The 25121-nt window shown below is 41.4% G+C and overlaps 1 protein-coding gene across 3 annotated transcripts in view; it reads right to left on the reverse strand.

Moving 5' to 3' along the window:
* Positions 1 to 1031: 1031 nt before the first annotated feature.
* The window catches only part of Ide (insulin-degrading enzyme), a 95392-nt gene continuing 71302 nt past the window's right edge, over positions 1032 to 25121 (reverse strand). For all 3 annotated transcript variants that reach the window (XM_013034367.1, XM_013034365.1, XM_013034366.1), the window contains exons 15-25: positions 22180 to 22324; positions 18536 to 18646; positions 17658 to 17778; positions 15317 to 15408; positions 13878 to 13989; positions 10696 to 10863; positions 8332 to 8604; positions 5888 to 5949; positions 4622 to 4694; positions 3933 to 4000; positions 1032 to 3299 (exon numbers count right to left, since the gene is read on the reverse strand). In XM_013034367.1, the coding sequence (XP_012889821.1) occupies positions 3204 to 3299; positions 3933 to 4000; positions 4622 to 4694; positions 5888 to 5949; positions 8332 to 8604; positions 10696 to 10863; positions 13878 to 13989; positions 15317 to 15408; positions 17658 to 17778; positions 18536 to 18646; positions 22180 to 22324 (1321 nt within the window). In that variant the 3' untranslated portion in view covers positions 1032 to 3203. The remainder of the gene's footprint in view (positions 3300 to 3932; positions 4001 to 4621; positions 4695 to 5887; positions 5950 to 8331; positions 8605 to 10695; positions 10864 to 13877; positions 13990 to 15316; positions 15409 to 17657; positions 17779 to 18535; positions 18647 to 22179; positions 22325 to 25121) is intronic.

Consider the following 25121-nt stretch of genomic DNA (forward strand, 5'->3'; position numbering starts at 1 on the left):
TTAGCTATATGCAAAAGAAGCTCAGGGACACTGCCCAGGCCCTGAGTTCAAGCCTCAGGGTTGGAAAATAAAAAAAAAAAAAGAAACAAGAGTGGCTGTATCTGAGCGATGGTGTCAGGTGAACTTGGCTCTTTATGTTCTTGAAGGATTCCAGATCTCTATTGCTCCAAAGGTAACAGGAAGTGAAGTTTCTGTGGACTTAAGGCCTTAGCAGGCCAGAGGGTATGAATTGGACTAACCTGAACACCATGCCAGAGTAGGGGTGAGGGTGGAGGTCCTGCTGAGTGGTGATCATTTAGGCAAGCAGGAGGAGAAAATCACAGACCAGAGATCTGGTCTTACAAAGGTCATAATCAAGTGAGTGCGGGTGAGGAAGGCCATGTGACATACTAGTTTCACAAGTATCCTGGTATTATTACAGGAAGTGGCATGGAGCAGAGACCTAATGTCTACAGAGCTGATTGGAATTCTGATTAATTAAAAAGACTATAAAGTAGAGGCACCTGTTGGTTGCCCTTGTGTTCTATAACACAAGAAGTCTGCCCTAAGCCTTGGCTCCTGGTCTCTGGGCCAGGTTGTGGTATCATAAGCACAATGCTGACTGAGTGGGCTGCACTGCTGCAATGGGCTGGACACTGAGGGGTGAGCGGAAAGTTTCTACTGACTGGAGTCAGGGAGCAGAGCTTGAAGACATTGCCCAGCGTGCAGCTGGAGATGTGGCTCTAAAGAGATATTTTGTTCTTTTCTTCTCTGTAAGGCCAGATCAATCTTTCAGGGTTTCAGGTCAGTGACAATCCTCAGCCAGGAGTTCACAAAAGTGATCTATTCATAAGCCTGTGAAGTTATACCAGGTATACTCTGATACATTTTGGTGTATACACGTATGTACATGTATGTGTGTACATAGACATGTGTATATGCGACAAGTCACTGCTTTCTGCATTAGGAATGAGAACAAGAAATGTTTATCAAATTCAGATGTTTAGAATTAGGCTGAAAACTTTCAAAAGTAACACATGTGCAGACAAGAGTTTAAATTCAAGTGATTTATTTGTAAACAGGATATTCCTAGGGCTCCACCATACTGGCTGTGTCACATGCTCTCTCCTTCACATCAACTAGTCAAAAAGAAGACTTCTTAAAAAAAAGTCCTCAGTAACTAATAACTTAGTGTGTGAATTTTCCAAGTCTCATTTACTAAGCACTGAGTAAACAGCAGTATCTGGGGTAGTCTGTTATTGCTCATGGACTGCAGCTGGGACCCATTGAAATGCCTCTATTAGTATGCCCAAGAGACCCGACAGCTGCTCACATTCAATTTGGAAGCCAGCAAATGCTGAGAGCACACTGAATTACAAGTTCAAGTTCATGGAAGACTCGGTGTGATTGCCTTCAGATGTCCTCAGGTACTTTTCCTCCTAAAATCGACACTTGAATTCCACCATTTTGGTTTTTTTTTTAAAAAAAAGATCTACATCATGCACTTCTCCACAGAAAAGGTTGGTGGATTTTTCTTTTAGTAAGGGGTTTAAACACTCAAGATTAGTTTTAGATTCACCTTGTATAGATATCTGCAATCCGAAGAAAAGCTGCATAGTCTACAAATGCATAAAAGCAGAAGGGAGTGATGAGCTCACAAGCCTTCTGATGGAAGAGACAGGCTTCGTACCGTACTTGAAGGTGTGGATAAAAAGACAGTAACAGCACCACGTTGGCCTGACAGTGGAGACAGAGCACCCTGTTGCAAGCAGCATCCATCTTTGACTATCATTCTTGCCTCAAATTGAGACTAAACTGAAGATAAGGACAGACATGACTGAATAGAAAGAAGTCCTGGAAAATCAGATCACATCGGGAGGTAAAATGTCATCTGGAAGGCCATTCTTTACTTGGTCTGAGTCTGGGGATAAAAGGACTACTTCTGGTTACCAGTGCCTGTATATGGAAATATAGCCGCAATTTCTCTTGAAGCAAGTTTGAATAACAGTAACTATTTTAAAAACAGCTGTGAAAGTTCCAGTAACAATTTCATCTAAAATAGTATTCCATGAAAAAAATATTTTTAAAGTCCACTCTAGTCATATTTGTGTTATCTACTTATATTTTCAAAAAAAATGAATACTTAAGGCAGGCAGCAAAGGGGATTTTAGAGTCTTGTGGAGACTTGCTATTAAAAAAAAAAAACAACTTTTTTTTTGTATCTCCAGGTGGCTTTGATTTTGCCTCTTTTTAAAATTCCTAAAGGGAGCAAAACCTTTCGGTTCACACACGGACTGTAATTTCATCTGAGTAAAAAATTGTGTGGCGTTAACAATGGCTGATGTGGGAAAAGCATGTCACACACTCAGTAGGATCAGAAGCAGACAGCACTTATACCTTTAAAGTAAATACAGCAATGTGTTGATGAGAAAAAGTAAAACTGAGGGAACACCGCAAACCAGCTGTGACCAATAAAGAATGTCAATCAGAAAAAAAACCCCACAGTCATCCTGAGAAAGTCAATTTGGGACAAAGTTGATGAAAGGTAAATCTGTTTTTATAGCACTATAAATAAGGGCATTCTAGGATTTCCAGCATTTAACTAGTTGGAATAAAAAAACATGTTCAAATTCTTTTTTTATAAAAAGGTTAAAACCATGCCTTACAGAATCAGCAATTTCACTAATAAAAGAAAATGACATTGCTCTGTATGTCATCTGCCAAATGTAACATTCTCCACTGATTGACATGAAAACCATCAAGTAGAAGGAAAATGGGAGGATTTTCCCAGAGGCAATTACCTTGCTAAATGTTTTGAAGCCTTCTCTGTCAGCCTGGGAAGATTTTAGAGAATAGCTCACTTTCATTCTTCTGGACACTTGACTCCCTTACAGAACGGGAAGAGAAATGCTATCAGAGTATCGGTCATCATTTTAAAAGCAGTTATATAGGGGGGAATCATTTCTTAGGAATGAAAAAGAGAAAAAAATTTAAAATACTTAGGAGGCATGTATTTTTTAAAAATATTCTATATCTATAAGATTTTGAAATTTAATTACTTTGGGTTTTAAATATTTCTACATAATGATATTTGAGAACTTCTGTTTTTCTTGTTGGTCTCTCTAATAATGAACCGGAAACTACTAAAGTGGCCAAGATTGTTTTCCCGGGCCCTGGAAGACGTAAGAACATCCACTTGCACCCCCCGCACACATGGGGAATCTTCAGAGTTTTGCAGCCATGAAGTTAATATGTGGCTTCACCAGAGGAAACAGGGGCAAACCACGCTTGAACTCCGTCATGTTCTCCACTACTTCAGGCTGTGAAGAAAACACTTTCTTTTAGTGTGTTTAACTTAGAAAGCACATGGGACAGGATTATCAATGTTATTTTAGGGAGAAAGTACAGTGTATAAAGGGGAGAGGGCCCCATATATTGTCATCTGTTCACTTTTCTCCAGGATTGGTAAGGCCAAGGGGTCATAGAGACATGTGCAAACCTATTGCAAGTGGGACTCTGGGACAGAAGGAAGACATTGGCTTTCACCAAGGAAGACACTGGCCGGCTCACCTGGAGGCTAGCCACCCAGGCTTCACCCAGGGTACAGTGGCTGCTGTGCCCACCCAGCAAGGCTCTTAGTGGTGTTGCTAGTTTTTTCCTCTTGCGGGTCAATGCCAATTTTTCTAGGTGATTAAAATACAGAGGTACTCTGGAAGTCTCACTCTTCCTTCAATATTCAGTGCTGGGGACAGCTGTAGCCTGAGATGACTCACGGCAAAATGACACAGTCTGCAAAGGCAGACAAGGCAGGAGGCTGGGTGACCCAGAACCCCAGGACCTAAAATAGCCCCTCTGACACCTGTTGACCTGAAACCTCGAAGTGCCATGTCTCCTGATGATTCATCTCCCAAGGACAAAGTCCTCCGACAATGTGAGCTAGCAATATTTCTTACTTGTGGCAAGGCTGGTGCTTGTGACAGATTTATATCATTTTGACAAGGGAATTCTCCGACAACAGGACCTAGAAGAAAATGCAACTTCTAACATAACTTAAAAAAAAAAAATCCAAGGCAGTTGATTAGAAAGCAGTGCCCTGTTTGGCTCATGCATTTCCCACATTCTCTCAGGCTGCCTGCTCCCAGCTGAGGATGTGATTGCTTGTTCTGCCTAACACCAGGAGCATCCTCAGTGAAGGTTGATGACATTGATGAAGTCATATAGTTTTGGCCAGAGCAGCTTTAGTGCCCAGGTCTCATCTGCCTGGACTCTGAGGCTCTGGCCAACTGGAAGGGTAGAGCTGAACTGCCCCAAAGGCCAAAGGACAGCAAGAATAGGAGACAAGGGATAATCAGAACTAAGCAGATCAACAACTTCTTTCTCCTCACATGCAGTGGTAGCATACAGCCTTCTGGAGACATCCCCCAGCAACCATCTGCATTTCCCTGAAAAAAATGTAGTAAGTGTGGCACTGACACCTGGCATTGGCGCTCTCCTTTACTGCTTCATTTCCTGCTTCCTCTTGTCTATCCTTTCCCTCTCCAGTGCTTGGTAAAGAATCTCCAGCAATAAGTCAGACATCATTTGGCTTACTCTAGGCCTAAAAATAGACTGAAAAACAAAGAAGTTGCTCTTTAATACTTACAAGAATCCATTTCTCTGGCAAGAACATGGACGGATACCTTGTGTCTCCTTGGTGCATCTACTGCCAACATTTCCTAGGCAGAAAAAAAGAAAGATCACACTTACACACACAGTAAGGAACTTAGAAGTTCTTTCTGATGACTAGGAACAATCAGCCAGCACTCAGGTAGATATAGAAAAGATGCTACGTTTTCTCCTCATATTAACTCAATTCTGCAAAGATTCAACAGTGTAGGCAAGAATTACTACTATTACTTTGTATGTGGGTGCTGTGTTCAAGGGGTCCCCCTCCCCTTTTTTGTGATACTAGTGTTTGAACTCAGACCCTGTGCTTATCAGGCAAGTGTTATACAGCTTGAACTTGCCTTTTTTTTTTTTTTTTGGTTGGTCATGGGGCTTGAACTTTGGGCCTGGGCGCTGTCCCTTAGCTCTTCAGCTTAAGGCTAGTACACTACCACTTGAGCCACAGCACCACTTTCAGTTTTATGGTGGTTAATTGGAGATAAGAGTCTCATGGACTTTTCTTCCCAGGCTGGCTTTGAACTGTGATCCTCAGATCTCAGCCTCCTGAGTAGCTAGGATTACAGGTGTGAGCCACCAGCACAACTGAGCCTTATTTTTCAGATAGGATTTTCCAAGTTTTTTTTGTTTATTTGTTTGTGCCAGTATTAGGGCTGCCCTGAGCTTTCACGCTCAAGGCTAGTGCTTTGCATTGGAGCTATGAGCTGGCTTTGAACAATAATCATCAGATCTCAGCCTCCAGATAGGATTATAGGGGTGAGCCACCGCCCAGCTCATCCAGTGTTGTTGGAATAGGCTCTTGCTTATCTTTTTTTTTGGGTGGCGGGGGAAGTAGCCTTGAACTACAATCCTATTTCTGTCTCCTAAGTAACTGGGCTTACAGGTGGGAGTCACTGTACCCAGTTGAGCTCTTTTGTTTTCTTTGCTGTTCCTCCTCACCAAAGCAATTCATTAATGTCCTTTGTTTGGTGATGTGGAAATAGATAAGACAAAAGGGGAATCTAGAAACCAGGAAGGGTTGTCATAGCCCATGAGGTCCAGAAGGAAAGCAAAATGGCACTGGTTTCAATATGTATTGTCTGTATTTCTTCTACAATTGTCTCTATTTTTTCAATAATGTCAACATGTATCAAATACTCCAATCCATAAAATACTTTCATAAATCCAGCCTATGTGGGTTCAAAGCTGCAACACACAACACAGCATGTAAGTCCTCACCTGTCAGAACTAAATGAATTCAACTTACCTTGTAGAATTTGATGATATCTTCCTTGGTAAGTGTCTTTAAATAGGCAACTTCTATGTTATCTGAAAAGGTAATCAAATAATAATTTACCAGCATTTCCACAGTAAGCAGTGCCACATACTACACTAAATAATAATATGCTTTAAGCCTCTCAAGTTTCCCTATTTTTAAGTGGCCATCTGCTTCTAAAGTAGAAGAGATGGTTTTGAGTAAAATGTACTGTCATAGGTAAGAGAGTGTACATTGGGAGCCAAGCCTGGCTTTCTCCTATGAGCTGGTTGATCTGGGTTAGGTAATGCACTTCGAAGTTTCTAAGCCTCAGCTTCCTTACCTGGAAATTAAGGGAAAACACTACTTAGTAAAGCTATAGTGAAAATTAAGAAAATGACATATAATAACATGGTGTTATCAGCATATGGTAAATGCTAGCCTCTATTTTCATTCATAGTGCATCCAATTGTAGAAAAATTACAGATAGCCGGGCACTGGTGGCTCACGCCTGTAATCCTAGCTACTCAGGAGGCTGAGATCTGAGGATCGCGGTTCAAAGCCAGCCCGGGCAGGAGAGACCTTGAGACTCCTATCTCCAATAAACCACCAGAAAACCAGAAGCGGCGCTGTAGCTCAAGTGGTAGAGCGCTCGCCTTGAGCTGAAGAGCTGAGGGACAGCGCCCAGGCCCAGAGTTCAAGTCCCACGACCGACAAAAAAAGAAAAAAGAAAAAAGAAAAATTACAGATAAAGGTTAGTGGCCTAGACCCTCAGCTAGTGCTGTAGGATAAAAAATACCACCGAGGTGTTCTGACTTGTTGCGTGTCTTAGCACACTTTGTGGTTAACCCCTACTTTAGAGGAAAGGTGACCGTGGACTGATGAGACAGGAAGACAGGAAGCACAGTCCGACCATACCAGAAAGTACACATCTAACACACACCTCTGCTTCTGCAAAGTCCGAAAGGCAAATGTTTGAACCCCTGCGCCTCGACAGCAACAACTGTCTACAAGTTTTTCATTTTTCAGAATTATGAGGTAAATACTTATATATGGCCCTCAGAAGTCCTCAGGTGGAACCAACCCAGATTCAGCTTTTACCATAAAAAAAAAAAAAAAAAAAGCTCAGGGACAGTGCCTAGGCAAAGTTTAAGCTTCAGGACTGGTACCAAAAAAAGAAAAAAAACAGATTTTTTTTTGGGGTCTGGTCGTGGGGCCTGAACTCTGGGCCTGGGTGCTGTCCCTCAGCTCTTCAGCTCAAGGCTAGCGCTCTACCACTTGAGCCACAGCGCCACTTCTGGCTTTTTTCTTTTTGCTTATGTGGTGCTGAGGAATCGAACCCAGGGCCTCAGGCATGCAAGGCAAGCACTCTACCACTGAGCCACCTTCCCAGCCCCAATTTTTTTTTTGGCTGACCCTGGGGCTTGAACTCACGGCCTGGGTGCTGTCCCCGAGCCTCTTTGTGCTCGAGGCTATTGCTCTACCAATTGAACCACAGTGCTACTTCCAGCTTTAAAAAAATAGTTTATTGTGCGGAATCACCGGGTTGTACCCACGATGCTAACTTCTCAGGAGGCTGAGGTCCGGAGGATCACGATTTGAAGCCAGCCTGGCTAGAAAAGCCCATGAAATGGCAGCCTCCCAAACCAACCAACCAAAAGCCGGGTTCTAGTTGTGGTTCATGTCGTCGAATGCTAGCCTAAGGTGCGCAAAGGCCTGAGTTCAAACCCCGGTACTTGCACCAAAAACAAATAGCTGGCCTTGGAAAGGAGGAAGGAAGGAAGGGTGGAACGTATAAGTCTAGGCCAGCCTGAACAGAAACCAAAACCCTATATTGGAAACGTAACTTGAAAAGAAAAAAGCTGGAGGCGTGGCTCAGTTGGTAGAGCACTAGCCACTGGGCAAAAGTCAGCCACCAAGTTTGATTCCTCGTTTTAGACCCACCCCCCCAAAAATTGTAAGTAAAAAGAGGGGCTGGAGGTGTGTCTGAAGTGATAGAGCACCTGTGTGGCAGGTACAAGGCCCTGAATTCAAACTCCGGTATATAAACAAATAAATGTGGTAATACCCATGAAAAAAAAATAGTTTATTGGAGATAAGAATGTTATAGGGACTTTTCTGCCTGGGCTGGCTTCAAACTGCGACCCTCAGATCTCAGCCTCCTGAGTAGCTAGGATTATAGGTGTAGCCATTGGCGCCTGACTTCAATTTGTTTTTAATACATTACTATCATATATAGAGAAGATTTGGCTGACTCCAGTTTTGGAGAAAAAGAGGGGATAAAGTAGGAAATTCTAAATTATATTAAATACTAGACCTTTAGTTATTTAAATAGCCCTCAGGCCTCATCAGTAACTGAAATACCACTTATAAAATGAATACCATTTTTCAGAATGGCTTCAATGTTTTCACATTTTCTATTTTGTCTCCGTGCTGGGGCTTGAATTTTACTTTACCTCTGTCAAAATTGTACTGCTGGGAGATGATTTCCCCCCAGTATTTAGCACACTCGGCAGACAGTTTCTTTGGTTTGTCTAGGCGACGAATTGCTAGTGCTTGAATGTGCTTTTGGAAGGCCTCTTCTGTCATGTCCTCGATGGATTTCTCCATGGTGATTAGGAAAGCTTCTACCCTGCTCTCCAGGTAGTGAGGTGGCTTTTCCGACTGGATAATGAATCTCAGGCCCTGGATGCCATTGGCTCGACGAGGCCCACTGAAGACAATGTAGCCTGGAATACAGACACCAGCCAGTCAGGACCTGGGCATTTGAGACATCTAATCACTCACAACACCTAAAATCTACTTCAGGATTTTAGGTTATTTAACTCTGAAGAAATATGAACAATTCAGTCTCAGTTTCTAAAGATGGAGCAGGAAGACTTCCCAAAGTATATCAAGAAATCTGAGCACGCACGCTATCCTTCATTCAAACACATTCTCCACACTTCTTCACTCTGCTAATTCATCTTCAATCTAGGCTCAAATTATTCCCCTTCCTGTGAAGAGCTGTGCTCAACCCATCCCCTAACCATTGTCCTAGGTCCTGTGCTTTAACATGTAAGTTCCTCACATGAGCCTGGCTCATTTCTTAGATAATCCATTCCCGAACCAGCTCTGCTTGAACTAAGACTCTCCATGAATGAGGCTAACTGGAGACACTTGGCATCTGGTGAGCCAGGGTCCTTTTTCTTTGGGATGGTTCATGACATTTTATTTTACTCTTTTTAGTTCAAAGCTTCTAGCATGGGCAACTGTCATGGTGGTAGGGAGCCGGTAGGGTGAGGCTTGAGCTGGGAGTTGGAGGGATAGTGAAGGTCTCCCAGCTGATAAGTTGCAGATTGCAACATGACATGGGTGCAGTGTGTTCAAAGGCAAACAGCTCAGCCTTGCCTACCTTGGTGGCTCTGCCACCTTGAATTCCAGCATGAAGGCATGGGTGGAAAGTAGGAAGTGGTGGCTATGGTTTGCACACAGGAGCACTTGTCCCAGAAGATGAATAATGAGCAAGCTAATAACCCTAATGCCCCAGACACTTCACAGTCTACCAAGATCTCACTGGCTGGCCATGCACTCAAAGGGCATTTGGCACTGGCTTCACTGCAGGCTCTTTAAAGGGAAGGACTATCGACAACTTACTAGTTTTGATGTTTACCATCTAGCATGGAGATTATTTTTAAAATGCCACATACAGAAGTGGTGCTATAGTTCAAAGTGGTAGAGCACTAGAGTGAGTGAAAAAGCTCAAGACAGTGCCCAGGCCCTGAGTTCAAGCCCCATAATCAACAAAAATAAATAAATAAAAGTAGTTTCTTTAAAAAAAAAAAAAAAAGGAGGGGGCTGGGAATGTGGCCTAGTAGTGGAGTGCTTGCCTACCAAGCATGAAGCCCTGGGTTCAATTCCTCAGCACCACATAAACAGAAAAGGCCAGAAATGTCTCAAGTGGTAGAGTGCCAGCCTTGAGCAAATGAAGCTCAGGGACAGTGCTCAGGCACTGAGCTCATGCCCCAGTACTGGCACAAAAAAAAAAGCCACATACTTAAGAGACCAAATCCTTTTTCACTGTCTCTTTCCCTGTCACTATGAGAGCTTCTCTGAACTTCTCATTGATTAAAGCTGTTAAGATTTCCAAGACTTTTTGTTGTTGTTGTTGACTGTGGGGCTTGAGCTCAGAGCCTGAGTCCTGTCCCTGAGCTCTTTTGCTCAAGGTTAATGCTCTACCACTTTGAGCCACAGCTCCACTTCTGGTTTTCTAATCTTTAACTGGAGATAAGAGACTTTTGGGGATTTTTTTTTGCCTGGGCTGGCCTCAAACTACCATGCTCTGATCTCAGCCTCCTGAATAGCTAGGATTACAGGAACAAGCTAGCAGGGTCCAGCTATATTTTAAAGACTTCTAGCAGTGCCTTAAATTCTGAGAACACTTATTAGGTACCTTTTATATGCTCCAGGTTTATGACACAGCAACAGACGAGAGACAATACTCACTGCCAGGTTCTAAGTTCTTCTGGAGGCTTGATCACCAGCTTGCTACCTGTGAAGTCTGCCCTTAGCAGTCTCTTCTCTATACCCCAAATGTCCTCTTTATGGACATGCACATAATATAATATTATCACCTCATTAAGAACTGCTTTATTGTCTGTAAGATATGGGTTGCTTATCTTTTAGAAGGGTATTCCTTAAGAACAAGGTTGTCACAGCTTCTCCAAGTATAGCATGCTGATACTGTGACAGGTGATCTTACACATGGAAAGTGTTTTTTGAGGACCATGGGTGTTTACTAAGGTCTGTGGCATCCTGCTCCCTCCCCACTTCCTTCTTACCTAGCTGCTCCTTGGTGCGCAGGGTATTGAAGCAAGGTTCAGAGATAATCTGACAGAAGAGCTCCAGAAACATGTTCTCTGAGGTGCTCTGCATGTCTGTTTGATAGTAAATCTCAATGCCACAGTTATTGTGAACTTCATTTCGCTTCTGGTAAACAAACCACCCTCCTGAAAAATTCCAAAAAGAGAACAACAGGTTTAAAAATGTATTATTTAGAATTTAATAAAGTCAATGCTAGTCAGGCACAGGTGGCTCAAAACTGTCATCACCCTAGCTACTCAAGAGGCTGAGATCTGAAGATTGCCGTTTGAAGCCAGCCTGGGCGGGAAAGTCCATGAAATTCTCATCTCCAATTAACCAACAAAAAGCCAGAAGTGAAGCTGTGGCTCAAGTGGTAGAGTTAGCCATTAGAAAAAAAAGCTCAGGGACAGTACCCAGTCCTAGGGTTCAAGCCCCAAGAGCAGCATTAAAAAAAAAAAAAAAAGAAGAAAGAAAGAAAAGAAAAAGTCAATGTTATATTTGCCTGCTATTTATTTACTTTTGAGACAGAATCTCATTGTAGCCCAAGCAGCACTCAAACTTATAATCATCCTGCCTTATCTTCCAGAGTTCTGGGATTAGGGATGTGCACTACCATATCAAGTTCATACTTTTTTTTTTTTGGGGGGGGGGTCCGGTCATGAGGCCTGTACTCTGGGCCTGGGCGCTGTCCCTCAGCTCTTCAGCTCAAGGCTAGTGCTCTACCACTTGAGCCACAGTGCCACTTCCGGCTTTTTTTCTTTTTGCTTATGTGGTGCTGAGGAATCGAACCCAGGGCCTCAGGCATGCAAGGCAAGCGCTCTACCACTGAGCCACCTTCCCAGCCCCTCAAGTTCATACTTCTTCCTCTTATATTTACTTAAATTATTAAGTTATTGAGTGTAAACAGGCAGTACTAAGCTCCCTCTTAGAAGACAGAGGGAACATGGCCTCTAAGTTCTACCCTGTCTACTTCCAGCTTTTTTGTACACATCCGAAAGTGTGTCCTACTTCACAGCACATAACTTTTCTTTTCTATGAAAGGTAAGTGGCTAAATCAGAATGATTTCCAAATATCTGGCATTAAAAAAGATTATTACTATTATTAAGGTGAGGTACAGAGGGGTTACCGTTTCGTAAGATAGATAATGAGCACATTTCTTTTTGGGTAATGACACCCCTTCCTTCATTCTCTTCCCATTTCCCCCTCCCATCCTAACACTTAGCATTTCGAGAAAGGGATATAAACAACCATTTTTGAACGAGTGGCAATTTGAGAGGATATTTAGGAGGCTGAAAAGATAGAGTCCTAAGAAAGGAAAAGAAAGGGAGAAGTGGAGTGAAAAGAGATAGAAAGGTTAAATTTCTCTCTGAAATTTTGTTTCTCAATGGGTCTCGCTTTGCCCAAAGACAAATGCAGGGTTTTATTTGTTTTTTTGTTTTGTTAGGGTTTGAACTCAGAGCCTCATGCTTGCTAGGCTGGTACTCTACCACTTGAAAAATGCTGGTTATTTTGTAGATGGCAGTCTTTTGGGCTTTTCTGCCTAAGCTGGCCTCAAACCTCCAGATTTTAGCCTCTTCAGTAGCTAGCGTTATAGGTGTAAGCAACAAGTATAGCATTAAACAGTTTTGAGCAACATTAAAACAATATTTATTGAGTTTTGTATCAAAAGAAATCACTGTTAAGCCGGGCTCCAGTGGCTCACACCTCTAATCCTAGCTGCTCAGGAGGCTGAGATCTGAGCATCATGGTTCAAAGCCAGTGTGGGTAGGAAAGTCTGTGAGACTCTTATTAACCACCAGAAAACCAGAAGTGGTGCTGTGACTCAGGTGGTAGAGCGCTCACCTTGAGCTGAAGCGCTCAGGACAGTGCCCAGGCTCAGAGTTCAAGCCCCACAACCGACAGAAAAAGAAAACAGAAAAAAAAAAAGTAATCACTTTTAATATAAAGTAATCCAGTATAACAAACCCCAGTACATGAATAAAATTAACTTTTATGTTTATTCCCTTTAAAAGCACGTAACAAAGACATGCTGTTAGCCACATTGGTAACAATCCCAAAACTATTTCTGCTGAAGATTCTTATGGGCTTCTAGTGAAATGTTGTAATTCAGATTTCCATTTTTTTTTTTCTTTGGTAGGTTGTGGGGGCTGAACTCTGGGCCTGGGCGCTGTTCCTCAGCTCTTCAGCTCAAAGCTAGCACCCTACCACTTGAGCCACAGTGTCACTTCTGGCTTTTTTCTGCTTATGTGGTGCTGAGGAATCGAACTCTGGGCCTCGTGCATGGGAGGCAAACACTCTACCACTGAGCAAACTTCCCAGCCCCATCAGATTTCCATTTTTTAATATAAATTTTATTTCATGTCTTACAGCCAATCTCTCTTTACCTTTGAGATACTTCACTTCCTAACTCCTCTACACTAGGTACCAGTCAATTTTAGTATTCTCTTCAAAATAATTGTCTACCTCCAAATTCTCCTTTGTGTGAATGTGTGTGTGTGTGTATACCAGTATTCGGGCTTGAACTCAGGGCCTAGACGCTGTCTCTGAGCTTTTCTGCTCAAAGCTAGCATTCTACCACATGAGCCACAGCTCCATTTCTGGCATTTTGGTGGTTACTCAGAGATAAGATAAGAATCTCACTGATGGGGCTGGGAAGGTGGCTCAGTGGTAGAGCGCTTGCCTTGCATGCCTGAGGCCCTGGGTTCAATTCCTCAGGACCACATAAGCAAAAAGAAAAAAGCTGGAAGTGGTGCTGTAGCTCAAGTGGTAGAGCGCTAGCCTTGAGCTGAAGAGCTGAGGCACAGCGCCCAGGCTCAGAGTTCAGTCCCCACGACCGGACCCAAAAAAAAAAAAAAAGAATCTCACTGAGTTTCCAGCCAGCCCAGGATGGCTTTGAACTGAAATCCTCAAATCCTCAGTAACTGGAGTTATAGGCATGAACAACTGGCTCCCAGCTACAAATTCACTTTTTTGGCTCTCATGCCAGAGAATTTTCTGATAGAATTATCTATCTCTAATTATACTCCTATAAATAATTGAGACTTCCCAGTGGATCTCTGCCACAAAACCATGTTATGTCTAAGTGAATTCAACTCAGCTGTAATCATCCATATTATGACCTAAAAATAATCTATTCCAAAGTTCTAACATTCAACTTACTGTCAGGGAGCTGAACTTCTCTGTATCGAACCAGTTGACTTGGAAGTAGAGGCTTGGTATGGGCATATTCAATAAGGGTATCTTCAACCATCTGCATGATCCCTAATGCAGCCTGGGGTAAATGACATGTTATAGCTCATTACAAAAGAAGACAAACATACCTTGTCTGTGAAAATAAAAACAGTAGATTAGATAGTCATTGCAAAATAAAAATGAAACATGAAGCCAGGCGCCGGTGGCTCACGCCTGTAATCCTAGCTATTCAGGAAGCTGAGATCTGAGGGGCACAGTTCAAAGCCAGCTCTGGAAGGAAAGTCCACAAAACTCTTATCTCCAATTAACCACCAGAAAACCAGAAGTGGTGCTGTGGCTCAAGTGGAAGAGTGCTAGCCTTCAGCTGAAGAGCTGAGGGACAGCACCTAGGCCCAGAGTTTAAGCCCCATGACTGATTAAAAAAAAAAAAAAAAAGAAACATGATTCTGAAATAAAGTAGCTTAGTTGACCATAAAAATGGATCTTAGCAGGGCGCCAGTGGCTCATGCCTGTAATCCTAGCTACTCAGGAGGCTGAGATCTGAGGATCGTGGTTCAAAGCCAGCCCGGGCAGGAAAGTTCGTGAGACTCCAATAAACTGCAAGAAAACTGGAAGTAGTGCTGTGGCTCAAGCGGTACAGTGCTTGCCTTGAGCTGAAGAGCACAAGGACAGTGCCCAGGCCCAGAGTTTAAGCCCCATGACTGACAAAAAAAAAAAAAATGGATCTTAAGGCTCTAAATTTATTTAATCCTATTCAAATTGACAAAAATTGAATGTGTAAGTCTATATGGTAGTAATAAAGACAGGTCTAAGAGTAGTCCACTTGATGTTAATATGGACCACTGCCAAAGCTGTAAGGATACTGGTAATGGCAAGCTGATCTCTTAACCATGGACACCTGGGGTCACAACAAAGCATCCTGTTCTTAGCATATTGTTTTGGAGGCAATATAGCAGAGTCGTAGAGCGGGAGAGCTCCTGAGACAGCCATAGAAATTACGTTGTGCTTTCCTGTGCTAAGCCTTGCCATTAATCCCGCTAACCCATGATGCAGGCAGATTTACACTCTAAATTTATAGATAAAGAAATGGAACAGTTAAGACATTTTCCTAAGATTATAGAGCCAGTAAATGGCAGGTCAGGATCTGAATGCAGGCTGGCTAATCTTGCATTATGTGCCCCTGTACAGAGTAGGGATGAATATTTCTATTTCCCCTATGATTGCATGAGTCCAACTACAGGAGTGGAAGCAGCCATGAAAGTAGGTCTTCAGTGAACCACATCATTCCATTGCCCCGTGCCCTCTCATACCTTCTTCCACAGAGTAGAGAATTCACTGTGCTGGTTAACAGACGAGAATTAAAAATCACTTACAGTTTTTACAAGCTGAAAACCTTTATCCCTCACCTGCTTTGTTATGTTTCCATGGAGAAGAGCTTCAATGTGGAGCCGTGACAACAGCTGAGGTATGAAGGCCTTAAGGCGAGGGAGAGTGACATCTGTAAAGGAATAAGAAATAATAAGTGGGGAGGTAGGGGGAGGATGGGAAGGGATGGGAAGGGGAAAAAAAGAAGAGGCAACAATGCTTGATAAGAAATGTACTCGTTATCTTGCCCATGTAATTGTAACTCCTCTGTACATTATTTTCACAATTAAAAAAAAGAAAGAAAGAAAGAATAAGAGCAATTACAAGCTTAAAAAACAAAGACTTGGTTTTGGAGGTGGTACTGGGGATTGAACACAAGACCTTGAGCTTGCTAGGCAAGTGTTCTACCACTTGAACTATATCACTAGCCTAAAAAATTCATATCTGAGATAATTTGATTTAGAGTTCCTCTAGTATTTAGGGTACTTCACCCTCTATTTATCCTCATGGTAATTCATCTCATAACTAAAAAAAGCTGAGAAATCCAGACTTAAAAACTAAACGCCGACGGGCTGGGAAGGTGGGTCAGTGGTAGAGCGCTTGCCTTGCATGCGGCCCTGGGTTCAATTCCTCAGCACCACATAAGCAAAAAGAAAAAAGCTGGAAGTGGCGCTGTGGCTCAAGTGGTAGAGCACTAGCCTTGAGCTAAAGAGCTGAGGGACAGCGCCCAGGCCCAGAGGTCAAGCCCCACAACAGGACAAAAATAAATAAATAAATAAACGCCGAGATATACTACGCATACATATACATATATATGTACCATGTAGACATATGTAGTAGGTACAGTAAATGTACATATGTGTGTGTGTGTGTATGTGTGTACATTCTCTGTGAACCTTGATCATCAGATCTCAGCCTCATGAGTAGCTAAGAGTACAAGTATGAACCACCAGTATCTGGCTATTTTGCTTTCTTTTTGTGTGTATGTGTGTGTCAGAACTGGGGCTTGAACCTAGGACCTGGGCACTGTCCCTGAGCTTTGTTGCTTAAGCCTAGTGCTCTACCCTAGAACCACTGTTCCACTTTTGGCTTTTTGGTGATTAATAGGAGATAAGAGTCTCACAGACGTTTTTGCTCAGGCTGGTTTTGACCCATGAACCTCAGATCGTAGCCTCCTGCGTGAGTAACCAGCACCTGGCTATTTTTCTTTCTGAGATGGAGTTCTGGCCTCCAACTCATGATCCTTTTACCTCAGCCTCATGTTAAAATTATAAACATGAGCCACCATGCACAGCTTGGGAATATTTGTCAATTATGTTTTTAAGATAAACATTTTTGCTATTAATAGCACATGATCATTTTGCAAAGGAAAGTACATTAACTGTCCAAATTTTAAAAATGCTACTGAGTTTTATAATTTCCTATTCAATGCCTGAGACAACCAATGGCTTTCAGTACTTTACTTTTGCTTTGTCATTGAAGACAGCCTAAATACTTCTGTTTGTAAAACTTTCAAACTCAACCCATTTTCCTTTTTCTGAAAACTTCAATATTAACAAGGTAAGTGGTAGGGTCAGAGTATTTGGTCAACTGCCGAAACCTATGAACAGTAATCACTGACTGTATACACCAAGCAAATGTAGTTCTACTGTCTAAATGTCAAAGCTATGTCAAAGGTCATTTCCCTATGGCTGGTGCTCTACCCTCTGAGCTCCACTCCGGCCAGCTTTTTGGCTGGCTAATTGGAGACAGAAATCTCAGAGACTTTCTGTCCTGGTTAGTTTTGAACTGTGACTTTCAGATCTTAGCCTCCTGAATAGCTAGGATTACAGGAACAAGGCGCTAGTGCAGCTGAAAATCCTAAATCCTTTGTGAGCAGTGATTATATCCTTCTTTTATCCCTTTTATTTGGGCTCTTGTACAATATTATGCTCTTAGTATGTGTCTACTGCCTATTACCCGGCCTTTTAATTATTATTATTGTTATTATTTTGGTGACTAATTGGAGACACTTTTGAGGACTTTTCTGCTGGACTGGCTTTGAGCCATAATCCTTAGACTCTGAAAAGTTATGATTACAAGCCGGGCGCTGGTGGCTCACGCCTGTAATCCTAGCTACTCAGGAGGCTGAGATCTGAGGATCGCGGTTCAAAGCCAGCCCGGGCAGGAAAGTCCGTGAGACTCTTATCTCCAATAAAAACCACTCAGAAAACCGGAAGTGGCGCTGTGGCTCAAGTGGTAGAGCGCTAGCCTTGAGCTGAAGAGCTGAGGGACAGCGCCCAGGCCCAGAGTTCAGGCCCCATAACCGGACCCAAAATAAAACAAAACTAGAAAGATGTTAGGACAAACATGAAGCTGATACTAGGTTTGCGCAAGTCTCACCATCTAGGGCTTCTCTTAACTCATCCTTAGTCCAGGCCACTTCAGTCATCAGCAGGCGGAGGTAGTACATGGCATGCTGGTGCGGCTGCTCAGCCCGGAAATTGTTAAGAGACCGCATATACTAGTGAAGGAAGATATGGGCTCATTAGTTGCACAAATTTTTTTAAAGTCATCTTCAAAAAACCCGGTTATAAACAAACTTCAATTCTATATGTTACTGGGATACTGGGATGCAGGATTATTTACTTATTCACCTCTTGATATTCATAATTAAGAATGGGACCAATTCCTTGCTAATCCTTAAACTAAATGACATGCTTTTTTATTGTCCAGGCTGGATCTTGTGACCTGGTATCTGATATGCACTCTCCATGCTTCCACTATGCACATCTTTCATCCCTTAGAAAGTTAGCTCCAGTTTTCAGGGTCTCTGTCTTCTAGCCTCCTTAGATACTACACACAGGACCATACCCATCTACCAGGGAGAAACATGGATAGGTATATACCTGATCCTCAATTAAAAACACATGATGGACATAGTTAGTCTCTTAAAGCATCCACTCCATACTTCCAGAGCTGAACAAAATGCGACATGAACTTAAAAAGTGTGCCTGAAATGGAGGGCAGACGAACCACACTTCCATGTGCTGCCATTTGAGAGTAAGCACCGCACGTCCTGGCTCGTAAGCCCACAGAGAAAGCAGGTGCAGAGGGCTGTGGGACTTTCTATGAGTAGCAGCTAGGATTTAGCCAAGATTAGATGAGATGAACAAAACACCACCAAGTGTTGTGCTCCCTCCCCATCATAAGAAGTTTTCAGGATATGACAATATTACTTTTGGAATAAAAATCATCATAAAATGAGTTATAAAACTTACCGCCTCTTTAATAATTTCAAATCTTTTTTTATCAATCTCAAAGGTAGCCATTTTTTCAGTAATCTTCTTGAGCAAAATTGGCTGCTTGTCATTGTAGCCTTTCACGGAGAGCTACAGGAAGAGTTCAGGTTATTAAAAGTCTAAAAATATTATGCAGGACTTTAGACATATACACACAGTGAGAACAAAAGAGGAGACTCTTAGGAGAGGAACACAAAGGTGAAATGCCTATCTACATCTGATCATACAAAATAATATTTATTGAAATGAACTCCAGGAAATAGAGGTTTTTTTTTTTCTTTGTTGCTGTTTTTCTTTCCTTTTCATTTTGTCTTGTTTGTTCCTTTATCTGTCTTTGGGAGGGTAAGGGGAGGCACAGAAATGCAGGGATAAAGGACGAACAAATGCAGCACTGGTACTCAATAGACACTATATTGAAAATGAACTATACAACTTGTGGGTGGGGGCAGGTAAGAGAAACTGTGAGATAATGAAGGGGTGACATTGTCCAAAAAGAATGTACTCTTTACCTGACTTATGTAGCTGTAACCCCTTTGTGTATCACCTTTGTAATAACAATAAAAAAATTCAAGGGGGCTGGGAAGGTGGCTCAGTGGTAGAGCGCTTGCCTTGCATGCGTGAGTCCCTGGGTTTGATTCCCCAGCACCACATAAGCAAAAAGGAAAAAAGCCGGAAGTGGCACTGTGGCTCAAGTGGAAGAGCGCTAGCCTTGAACTGAAGAGCGGAGGGACAGCACCCAGGCCCAGAGTTCAGGCCCATAACCGGACCCCCCCAAAAAAAAATTCAAAAAAAAGACTAAAAATACCCAATACCTTTCATCTTAAAGTTTGATTTTTTACAACATTCAGAAAGTCTCAAAGCCAGCTATATTAAAATGACAAACTAGCAAGAAATTCAATGAATTTAACTTCCATAAATAGCTTAACATAAAGGACATTTACCACACAATTTAGATTAAGTGATACTCAATGCATAATTGTGCTTTTCCTAAACAAAGTCAATGGCAAGTAAACTCACCTGGGCCAGACTATGGTGACACATACTACATGTCAAACTTCACTACAGAATGTGCTTAAGTTTTATCTTGATGCCAGGCATTGAACCTAGGGCCTCAAGCCTGCTAAGCATGTGTCCTACCATTGAGCAACTTGTGTAGCCCTAAGTTTTATCTTAAAAATAAATCACAGGGGAATGGCACCTGTTAGATAAGGTCCCAGACTATATTTAAAAACTTAAGGGGCTGGGAAGGTGGCTCAGTGGTAGAGTGCTTGCCTCACAAACATGAGGCCCTGAGTTCGATTCCTCAGCACCACATAAACAGAAAAAGCCAGAAGTGGGTGCCGTGGCTCAAGTAGTAGAGCATTAGCCTTGAGTTGAAGAGCTGAGGGACAACTGAAGAGCTGAGGCTGAGATCTGAGGATTGTGGTTCAAAGCCAGCTCAGACAGGAAAGTTCTTGAGACTCTTATCTTTAATGAACCACTAGAAAACCGGAATTGGCACTATGGCTCAAGTGGTAGAGTGCTTGCCTTGAGCTGAAGAGCTCAGGGACAGTACCCAGGCCCAGAGTTCAAGCCCCATGGCGGACAAAAAAGAAAAAAGTTCAGCAACAAAATGAGTTCAAGCCCCAGTACCAGCACATAAAATCATCTTGGGAAAAACTAGGCAGCCTCAATTTATACTGCATAGCATTGTGCTACTCTCATTCAGTGTTACCCTAAAAGCACCCATGATTCTAACCACCTGCGTACTGATTAGTTTTTCAGCATCTACTGATGCTCTAAAAGCCAATGGCAAAACAAACACATAGGGAGGACACACTCCAGGTCTCAGCATTTTGCCTTGGAACAATTTACTTAAATAATCTCTGAAAGCCAAATCTCACAGGTAGCCTGAAACTCAGGGAATAGAGAATTGCTGCTATTGTCTTCTCACAGAGTGGCACCCACAACACTACAACTGAATACTCTGAAAGTCTCTATCATGTGAAGGATGGCAAGTGAGAACTTCAGCAGGAGAGAAGATACTCGGCTACCGAAGGCATGTCAGGTTCCATATACACTAGAGAGACCAACAGGAAGCCCCTTTACCATAAATAAAAATTATTTATCTTAATGGTATTATTCTGTTAAAAATATAGCAGAGGAGGGAAAGCTGGAGAAAATGAGGGAGGGGGTAACACTGAAATGTACTCACTACCTTATAGAACCTCAACCCACCTGTACATCACCTTTATAAAAACTGAAAGAAAAAAATCAATAGCAAAAACAGAAAACTGATTATTATTTTTCTATTTGAAGTTAATTTTGATCCTCTGAGTTTCAAGCCTATAGCTGCAGAATAACTACTCAAAAACAAAAGTTACTAGAATATTTGTTTTGATAAAATCCACTGCAAAATAAAGAACTCTAAAAATATTCTGTAAGACTTTTATTAAAAAAAGATATTCAGAAATTGTCCCATTTTAGTTTTTATTAAGACATATGTTTTTAATAAAAGTGAAAATGAATGTGTGCCATAGAAGGGATGTTAATTTGAAACAGAGCTAATCAAGGCTGGAAATATGTCAGAAACACTTAAGAGTTATAACACATGTAAAATACTTAATGATGCATGCAACAAAATTAATTGTCAGATGTATGTGAACACAGGAACTTTCTCTACTGTCCATAGAAATAAAAGAAGCTTGTAGATTAGTAAGGTTCAAGCACTACAGTAATACCTATGGATCTTTTTTACTTACTAATGAAAATATATTCAAATACATGGAAAGAAAATCATGCTTTTAGGATTAGTATGTTACACATCTCAAGCAGAACATGCAAAAAATGTAGCACACATACATGTTCACAAGATGCGTGAAGTTTTACCATTCATTTATTAGTGGAACTAATACTAATTTGAGTTCTTCAAAAAGGTGCAAGGAGGAAAAACCATCAACCTTCTTGTTTAAGAATGCAGAAGTTAATAGTTTTCCCAAGCTCAATGGAAAGCTTAAATGATGTGGTGCCTTTTCTTTGGTTTCCATTTTACTTACAAGTATTGCATTCATTCCTGATGCAATGCCATAGCTCAAACCTGACAGGCGTGCTGCATATGTATACTCTTTTAAATCATCCTTCAATAACCTGATAAACAGGTATGTCATGTTGCAATGGAGAGGATCAGCATAAATGTAGCGACTAACAAAAAAGAAAAACAAAAGAAATGCTTTGATACCTCAGGCAGTGGCATGGTAATGAAGAAACATGACCGAAGAGTATGGATATGCAGCCTCATGATCTGGATTTCTAGGGAAACAGTATAGGCCAACTTATGTTGTACAAAGAAGACTCCATTTTGGTTTGCTGAAGATCAAGACTTCAGAATCATAATGGGGTCCAACTTTGTTTGAGGAGAAAAATATGACAATCTGATGAAAGATGTTAAAAAAAACAAGGAAAATCTGCATAATATGAATGTATGTGGCAGAAAACTTAAAGCTAACTTAAAAATTAAATAAAAATATGATTAGCCATGAAGATTTTTTTTAAAAAGAAAAAGTATTACCCTCAATTAAAAATGCTTCCATCAAATCAATATAAAAATGTTGATGAGTGGAAGGCTCCAAGACGTGGGTACTTACATACATCCCATAGATGGTATTTTGGAGGTCATAGCTCAAGTCTGCTAGCTCTGCTGCATATGCATACTCGTTGAGTGAGTCTTTGAGAAGCTCAAGGTATAAATAGGCCATGTTACAGTGCAAGGGGTCCACATAAGCAAATGGGCTGGAAGAAAATATTGACAGTAAAATAGCTGATTTATTATTTCCCATTGTAATGTGGCCTTTTGAGATGGGTCAAGAAATTGAGTATTGGTGTTAGAAGAGTTTCCTGAGGACATGGTTGAATTCTTCAGTCTGTTTCTTCTTCTCGTTGGAAAACAGTAAGCCTGGAAAAGAGGTCTGGAATGGGCTGTGTGCGAGCGCACTGCTGGCAACAAAGAGGGAAAAAGAGCGGTTTATCACAGATGGTGAGGCAGAATTGGCAAGCCAGAAATGCAACACAGCAAGAGAAGCAAGAGCTAGGTCATATGGTGGTCCCTAAGCTGACAGGAGGAGGCACCTCTGATATACTACATACACAGTATTTGTACATTTTCTCTCTCTCTCTCTCTCACACACACACACCCTCTCTCTTTCAGTAAGTTACTCCTGGTGGATAGGAATGCAAGAAATTTGTCTGCTATAATTATATTACCTTAAAAGAAAAAAACTGAAAATACTAATTTATTCCTAAGGTTGCCTCCAAATCAATAAAACCAAAGTGGTCAGTAAAATGGTTGACAGATTCTATTGTATAGTCACATAGAGTTAGGGGGAAAATTATTAAAATAGAGAAATATTTAAGTGAGAGAGAGAAACTAAAGGGAAGAATGATTATTGATGCCAAAAGTAAATAGAAGCAACTCATCTTCATTCCCCAGATATGAAATCTAATTCTCCTCAGGTCACCTGAGGTGGCAGAAATGCAACCTACTGATTTCTGGACTAGACCTGAGGTAACCATGGGAGCAAGCCCTGGGGCTATCTGGGGAATGAGAAGAAAACGAATGCTACTGTGCTTGCCTTGTTTGGCAGGTAATGAATAGTTTTACTCCATTTATAGCATAGTAAGAACGTAATATAATATGGACATACTGATAGTAAGACGAACAATCTTATTAAAACTGATCATTAAAAAATAAGATTTAAAATGCTTAAGCACTTACAGAATTAAAACTAAGGAGAAAATTCTATAGTTATCTACACATTCTCTAACTGAGAAACACAAATGAATGTTCTGGCATTTGATTTTTTACAAGTATTGTACATGCCAGGCATGGAGCATGCCTACAACCCAATTTCATTAGTTCCTGTCTCAAAATGAAAATAAGAGTTAGGGATGTAGCTTAGTGGAGCCCTTGCTAAGCATATGCAAGTCTCTGGGTTCAATTGGTAAGTTCTACAAATAATATTAATAATAAAAATATAATATACATTTTCATTTTGGGGCAAACAGCAGCTGCAAAACTGAAAGACATCACACACACACACACACACACACACACACATTAAAACAAAAGACAGGGCTGGGAAGGTGGCTCAGTGGCAGAGCGCTTGCTATGCATGCCAGAGGCCCTGGGTTCGACTCCTCAGCATCACATAAGCAAAAAGAAAAAAGCCAGAAGTGGCGCTGTGGCTCAAGTGGTAGAGCGCTAGCCTTGAGCTGAAGAGCTGAGGGACAGTGCCCAGGCCCAGAGTTCAGGCCCCATGACCAGACCCAAAAACAAACAAACAAACAAATAAAACAAAGACAGACCATGACCACAACCAAGTTGAGCTCCACAGGTACAACTTCTTTCAGGCAGGAATAAAATATTAGGAAAGACAAATCTGGGAGTTCAAAGCTGTATGACTCAAGTGTCCTAAAATGCTATATATGCAACAACTATGTATGCTTAACCTTAAACCTTGGGATTCAATTAGAATAAATTCTGGTTCATTTGGATTTCAATATATTATTTTGCAATTAGATACTATATGCTTAAAATAATTCACAGGATATTTATTTATTGCCATTACTGTGATTTATTTATTTTATTTTATTTTTTAATTATTTTTGTTGGTCATGGGGCTTGAACTCTGGGCCTGAACACTGTCCCTCAGCTCTTCAGCTCAAGGCTAGTACTCTACCACTTGAGCCACAGCGCCACTTCCGGTTTTCTGAGTGGTTTTTATTGGAGATAAGAGTCTCACGGACTTTCCTGCCTGGGCTGGCTTAGAACTGTGATCCTCAGATCTCAGCCTCCTGAGTAGCTATGATTACAGGCGTGAGCCACCAGCACCCGGTTAGTACTGGGATTTAAATGTAGGGCTTTAGGCTTTTGATTAGCTTTTTTTTTTTTTTTTTTTTTTGCTCAAGGCTGGCATTCTACCATTTGATCCACACCTCCACTTATGCCTTTTTGGCAGGTTAGTCTCTCAGATTTACCCTCCTGAGTTGGCTTCCACATAGGATCCTCAGTTCTCAGACTCCTGTGTGGCTAGGATGATAGGAATGTGCCAGTGGCACCCAGGATTCTCTTTTCATTAAAGAAAAAATAATCTTTCAAACTGACAAAAATGTCAAAGTCTGTCAAAAGGTATTCTGAAGAAACTAATTTCAGTAGCCAAGTGGAAAAGCAGTAACAAGCTGCTGAAGAGATCTCTACTATTAAAAAATAAGTTAGGCTCTGCAATGCTCTTAATCAGCCACAAGCCATACCTAACAGATCAAGTTGGGTATAAAAAATTAAAAACCTCAGTACTAAAAAACCAGGTGCATAAAGCTATAAAACACAATATGTATGTACATATTCCAACATACTGAATATATTTGTTGATAGAGCAATCACTTTCTAATTAGCAATTCTTTTTCTCTTTTTGAAAACATTTACAACACATCTCTAACTTCATGTCAAGCCAATTGAATAAATGCATTAAACAGTAGAAGATGAAAAAGTAAAACAAGGGCTGGGAAGGTGGCTCAGTGGTAGAGCGCTTGG

This window comes from Dipodomys ordii, unplaced genomic scaffold (genome assembly GCF_000151885.1).
Source record: "Dipodomys ordii isolate 6190 unplaced genomic scaffold, Dord_2.0 Scaffold188, whole genome shotgun sequence".
NCBI classification, from domain to species: domain Eukaryota; kingdom Metazoa; phylum Chordata; class Mammalia; order Rodentia; family Heteromyidae; genus Dipodomys; species Dipodomys ordii.